The sequence below is a fragment of the Etheostoma cragini genome, chromosome 4 (assembly GCF_013103735.1).
Source record: "Etheostoma cragini isolate CJK2018 chromosome 4, CSU_Ecrag_1.0, whole genome shotgun sequence".
In the NCBI taxonomy this organism is placed as follows: domain Eukaryota; kingdom Metazoa; phylum Chordata; class Actinopteri; order Perciformes; family Percidae; genus Etheostoma; species Etheostoma cragini.
In genome coordinates this window covers 11514896-11520519 of record NC_048410.1, presented here as the reverse complement: position 1 = coordinate 11520519, position 5624 = coordinate 11514896, and the positions used below count along the sequence as shown (strand labels likewise).

Below are 5624 nucleotides of genomic sequence, written 5' to 3'. Positions count from 1 at the left end.
GGGTCAACAGAGACAGGAAGTTGGTCACTCAACAAACCTCTCAATAATGCTGTTGTTGCACTGTAGTTCCCTCACCAACATCTCCATTTCCTGCTTCAGATGGTGCATCCTAGAACAAAAGGAAGATAAGATATTTTATCAGGGGACAGACAGACACACACACACACACACACACAAACACACACACACCTCGAGACCATGTGGTCCTTGTCCCTGGGTGTGATTCCAGGCGGTTGTTCTGTTTTCTTGGACTGCAGAGTGAAAAGGATCCTGTCCAGAGCCTGAGGAGGACAGATGAAACATCCTAACATCACTGAAATGATACAGGAGTGACATCACTGACATAGCTACTTAACTCCCAAATAACTTTTAATATAACACAATTTAAAATAACTTTTATATCAAATAACTTACGGCATTTTCAGAATCATGTTTTTTGTGCAAACGGTTATTTTACAATATTTGAACTGAGCTGCAGAGAGGGGTCTTCAACACAGACAGAAAGTGAACTGTTAACCTTATTTTGGCGCTGCTCACTCATCTCCAGGTCTGCCAGCAAGCCTGTAGAGAAAGAGTTGAAGTCCTGCAGTCGGGTCTGCATCTCCAGTAAAACACTGCAAAAACATTACAGACCCACTTCAGTCAAAGCTCAAAATCCTTTCTAGAAGACACAAAACAGAAGAGAAAACCACTGGGAAAAATGTGTCTAAATTAATGAATTAATTGAGTAGTGAATTCACCAATCACAGAGTTTTTCATTTTCATAATTTTATTTAACTTTTCTCCAAGTGGATGTTTGTGTCAAATTTGAAGAAATAGCAATGTCCTACTGTCATGTGTTAATCTTCTTCATATGTGCTATTATCATCCGTGTGAATGGCTGTCAAACCAAACTAACAGTTATTTAACTGTGAATAGTCAAAGTGGTTGAGACAACTAACACAGTTTAAACTGCTCATGTTAGGAAAACACACACACTTTTTGGGGAATTTGGGGTGTTATTTTGTGTCTCTGGTGCTTCCACACGCATACAAACTTGGGAAAAAAAGTATCCATGCTGTTTTGAGTGAGATAGGGGTTTCTGAATATTCTCTGCCTTCATTATACGGGCTAGCTGGACAAAATCTGCACGGCTTTCTACATAACTAGCCAAGAGGAGGTGGCTAACCGTAGCACATGCTAGCTCGTTCTCAATGGCAAAACACTGCTCCAACACACACTAGTTCACTGTGATCTACAAAAGAACTAATTCCATGTCCCTGTTCTGCAGGTATTCCACAAGTGCCCTTTGTTTAGAAGAAGTTTCCCTGCTAATCCTGCCTTCTACTGACCAAAGTTGGAGAAAGAGTTATCTACCTGATGTGATCTTACCTAGCTACTACGCATGTGGGACTCTCAACAAAGATAGCATAGAAATGAGATGTCTCACTCTGTAGCTCAAACCGAGACCCAAACACACAGAGTGAAAACAGTATGTGCAGCAATGTGCAGTACAACAAAAATATGGTGCTTTTTGAAAATGAAACCATGTAAACCTATTCTAGTACAACCTCAAAATACACGTATGAACCTGAAAAGGAGCATAATATGGACACTTTAAGTGAATCTGCTGTGTGTTTGGAGTTTAAAAATGCGACTTGAGAGCCGGCTCTGACCTGCTCCACGTTCTTGTTGAGGCCAAAAGCTCTTTGTATCTCTGCACACAGTCCTCTCGTAGGAGAGATTTCGCTCGCTTAATGTGGTTCGACAGGTGGATTCTGGGATGGAAGAGCGAGACGAGAAGCAGATTACAGGAGAGCTCAGAGAAACATCCTTCACAGGCTGGATACGGAGGAATACAGCTGTATCGACACATACTCACTTCTCAAACTTGTGGATTTGCTCGTCGTTATATGCCAACTCTGTGTTGAAAAATTGAAAAGAGTAAGGTATTTGGTAATTTCAATATGTGCAAAATAAGCAATAAAAATACTGTATTTGCCATGCCAACAAAAAAAACATACATACTGCCAGTTAATCTGTCTTTACGATAATGCTGATGAATTGCCACTATCTTCTGCAGCAGCACCTCCATCTTCTTACTGCTGTGGGAGGCAAGAGGTCAGAGTTCAAACAGCCCAAACCCATGAGGTCACTCTGAAGCTTTATATCCATGCGTGCTTGGAGTACCTCTTGTCATTGGCCAGCAGCTCTGCTAGCTTGGCCTGTTCTATCTGCAGATGGTCCAGTTGGTTCTGAAACTCTTGGATTCCGGCAGCGTATATAGGCAAGTGCTCACGGACCTGTAGAAACAGCAGCCACAGACTGATATCTAAATCAACAAACCACAAATCTGTCACAAAATGAATGGTTCACAGACCATAATCCTGGATTAGTTTAAATTAACAGTATTTCAAATTAAATGTGTTTTGATCTCAACAATGTTGCACCTCGGTCTATTCTTTCCACTCACTTATAATATGGAAATGTCTGTAAAAAAATACTGACCAAGAGAGATCTCCTAGGGCCCCTTGGTACACATATTATATATATACATATATATATATATATATATATATATATATATATATATATATATATATATATATATATATATATATATATATATATATATATACTTGCCTATAATTAATGAAGGAATAATGGCATACAAATACAGAAAAGCCACATTCCTGACACCATTTCCATCAGCCTCATTATTAGCTGTGATACTTCTCTCTCAGCACTCACCAGGTGCAGCTTTTGCCTGCTATCAGCTGAACCTTGGTTTTCTGAAGCGTAATGGCCCCTAAGAAAAATAAAAATACAACAGATATGGGAGGAGAAAGAGAAATAAAAAGTTGCAGGTTGAATTATCACAATATAAAAGGTGGTCTACATTTGTCAACAGAATACTTCTCTCAGAATCCACAACATAAGTCGATAGCAGTTACGATCACATTGTGAGCAATCCAAACCTACATTACACTCATGCCAGAAAATTCAACCAAAAAAGCTTATACAGCTCACATGCCTTCCTGCTGTGTGTCATAATAAATGCAATACAAACACACACAGTGTGAGATCGCAGATTCCCAGATTATTTGTCTCAAAAAGTGTGTAGATATACTCACAGTGTGTGTGTCCTGTGCTCTACGTTGAGGCAGGACTGCAGTCTAATGGTGATCATCGCGATACTGTGCATTGCTTCTTCACACTCCCTGCGCAACCTCATCCTGAAGAACAATAAGAGTGTGCGAGAGGAAGAAAAATGGCATGGTAGAAGAGTTTGATAAGGATCTTTACTTAGACTTGGTACATAACCTCAGAGGTACATCGCGCCTTTGCAGTGCAGTGAAATAACTGTTTGTAAATTTAACATGTGTGTGTCTCACATGTAGCTGTAGTATCCTTGCAGCAGCAACTCTCGGTGTGTGTGCAGCAACTGTACTATCCTCAAATACTGGTATACCACTCCCACTATTATCTACAGAAAGGAGGGGAAGTAAAGGAGATAATAAAAAAATGGGCTGGATGCTTATAAAAACAAAATAAGAAAAATTAGACATGGCTGGTGAGGAAAGTCGGCAGAACAGCAGTACCTTGGTGAAGTTGTAGTCAGCCATGACATCAAACCTGGATGGGATGACCGGAGTCTCTGCTACAGAAGAGAGAAAAACACACACAAAATACATGACTTATGGAAACAGAGTGTGTGTGTGTGTGTGTGTGTGTGTGTGTGTGTGTCACTGGGCATTAATACTTGTGTGCAAATGTTATTTCAAATGTGATTACTTTCTCTTTCAAACAACATTCATGATGCATTCCTCTTTTGTATATTGTTTATCATTTCCCTGTATCTGGGGATGGCATTCCCCTAGGGGAATATCAAAGAATAAAGAAGAGGGAAGCTTAAGACTTCCCATGAACATATCAAAAGGTGTACATGTCTTTGATTGTCTTACGTTCATTGAAGGGCATGCTGGGATTTTCTTCAGACCCATAGCTGAGCAGAATGAGGGGCTGGGCAGGTGACGTACGCGGGAGGTTGACCACCTTCATGTTGCCCTCCAGAGGGAGGTAGTGACCCAGGTACAGAAGCCGTTGCAGCTGAACTCCTATACCGGTTTGAGACGCCACCTCCTCAAAGAACACTGACACCCTGAGAGAATTGAGAGGAGTGAGAGATTTTTGGCTGCCAGACACCTTTTTAAATTTCAGGTTTGAGTCTGCATTGTGATTACATCTTGACTTGCTACATTGTCTAATGTCTGATAGTTTGTTTGACTATGAATAATTAATATGGTTGCATTTAATTAATAATAAATAAGACTCTACATTTTATTGAACAAATCTGTTTAAGCTTTCACATGGCTGCATAAACAATTAGACACAATCCAATTTACAAGCCAAACTGAGTTGTAGAAACTGTGTTTTATTCCTACAAAACTAATTCCTTCTTCATCACTGTACTGTAAACATTTACTAAATTATTTACAGCCATGAATCAGCTCACATCACATTATGTGGCTGTAATTGTTTTTTGTTGTTATTTTTTTTAAAGTATAACATAATGCTGCAATTGCTTCCCATTTTTGGCTAGTTGGTGGAATCAACGACCAATAAGTCATGTTGTAAAGAACATAACGTTTGACCAAAATAGTAACATCCCACCTTAAGCTATCTCATTAACATGGAATCACTTTGTTCTGAAACCCCACATACACTTGTGCCAGGCCGTAAGTAAACAAAAACACTAAATAACAGGAACAGGCTAAGGGTCAGGACCATTTTTCCTCCTCTCATGCTGTGGCACCCACTGACCATGCCTAAGCCCCGCCCCTTTGCGTTCTGTGCTCCAATAACAGTTGAGCAAGCTTTGTATCCGGCAGAACCTCTGTCAACTTTTTCCTTTCCGGTTATACTTAGATATGCTTTGTGCTAGGCTTGTCTATGTTGAAAAGAATGAAGAAACCACATTTTGAAGATGGTTAAAAGATGTGACTGGTGGATCTGTAAAAGCAACACTCAGCCGTTATGTTCATTCCATTCCCAAAACTGAAAACAAATTCTGTCCGACGTAAAGAATAGATTAGGCTGTGGGATAGATCTTACCCTCAGCTAACCATCAACACCATCATGAAGGACACCTCAAAAGGTAACATTACTATGTGACACCACATTGCATTGCTGTCGCAATCTTCACGGATCCATTATATTGTATATAGTCACATCCTAAGTAAGCCAATGTTTCTATGGAACATTAAAGAGATTCAAAAAGAACAGATAGGTTGGTTACAGGTACATTATTTTGTCAGCAACCAACCAATCTACCTACAAAAATGACATGAATTATCGTTAGCCAGAAAAGAAAAAAGTCTAACGTTCCGTTGCATATATTATATCTGTAAGGCTGCATTTATCAGTGTTGGATCAGAATAATGTGTGTGACGATACGCCTATGCAGACTTACGTGTTATAGTGGTGTATGTAGATGCAATGCGCCATGGCCTGTTGCAGAGAGAAGATGTGAACAGGCTGCCGCTGCAGTATGTCTGTGGTGGCTTTGAAGAATTGGTCAAAACCCCAACACCTCTCCTGGTCAGCCTCCAGAATACCCGCTAGTACTGGAACCAGCTGCACCG

General features: G+C 40.1%; 1 protein-coding gene across 3 annotated transcripts in view; it reads right to left on the bottom strand.

Annotated features, from left to right (window-relative positions):
* The window catches only part of ikbke (inhibitor of nuclear factor kappa B kinase subunit epsilon), an 11220-nt gene that overhangs the window by 1110 nt on the left and 4486 nt on the right, over positions 1–5624 (bottom strand). For 2 of the 3 annotated variants that reach the window (XM_034870111.1, XM_034870112.1), the window contains 13 exons: positions 5453–5624; positions 3945–4141; positions 3582–3640; positions 3375–3466; positions 3114–3215; positions 2731–2788; positions 2170–2282; positions 2008–2084; positions 1862–1901; positions 1656–1757; positions 518–614; positions 190–281; positions 38–109 (listed from right to left, as the gene is read on the bottom strand). The exon at positions 5453–5624 is cut by the window's right edge and continues 8 nt beyond it. In XM_034870111.1, the coding sequence (XP_034726002.1) occupies positions 38–109; positions 190–281; positions 518–614; positions 1656–1757; positions 1862–1901; positions 2008–2084; positions 2170–2282; positions 2731–2788; positions 3114–3215; positions 3375–3466; positions 3582–3640; positions 3945–4141; positions 5453–5624 (1273 nt within the window). The remainder of the gene's footprint in view (positions 1–37; positions 110–189; positions 282–517; positions 615–1655; positions 1758–1861; positions 1902–2007; positions 2085–2169; positions 2283–2730; positions 2789–3113; positions 3216–3374; positions 3467–3581; positions 3641–3944; positions 4142–5452) is intronic. The other variant, XM_034870113.1, reaches the window with a different exon arrangement.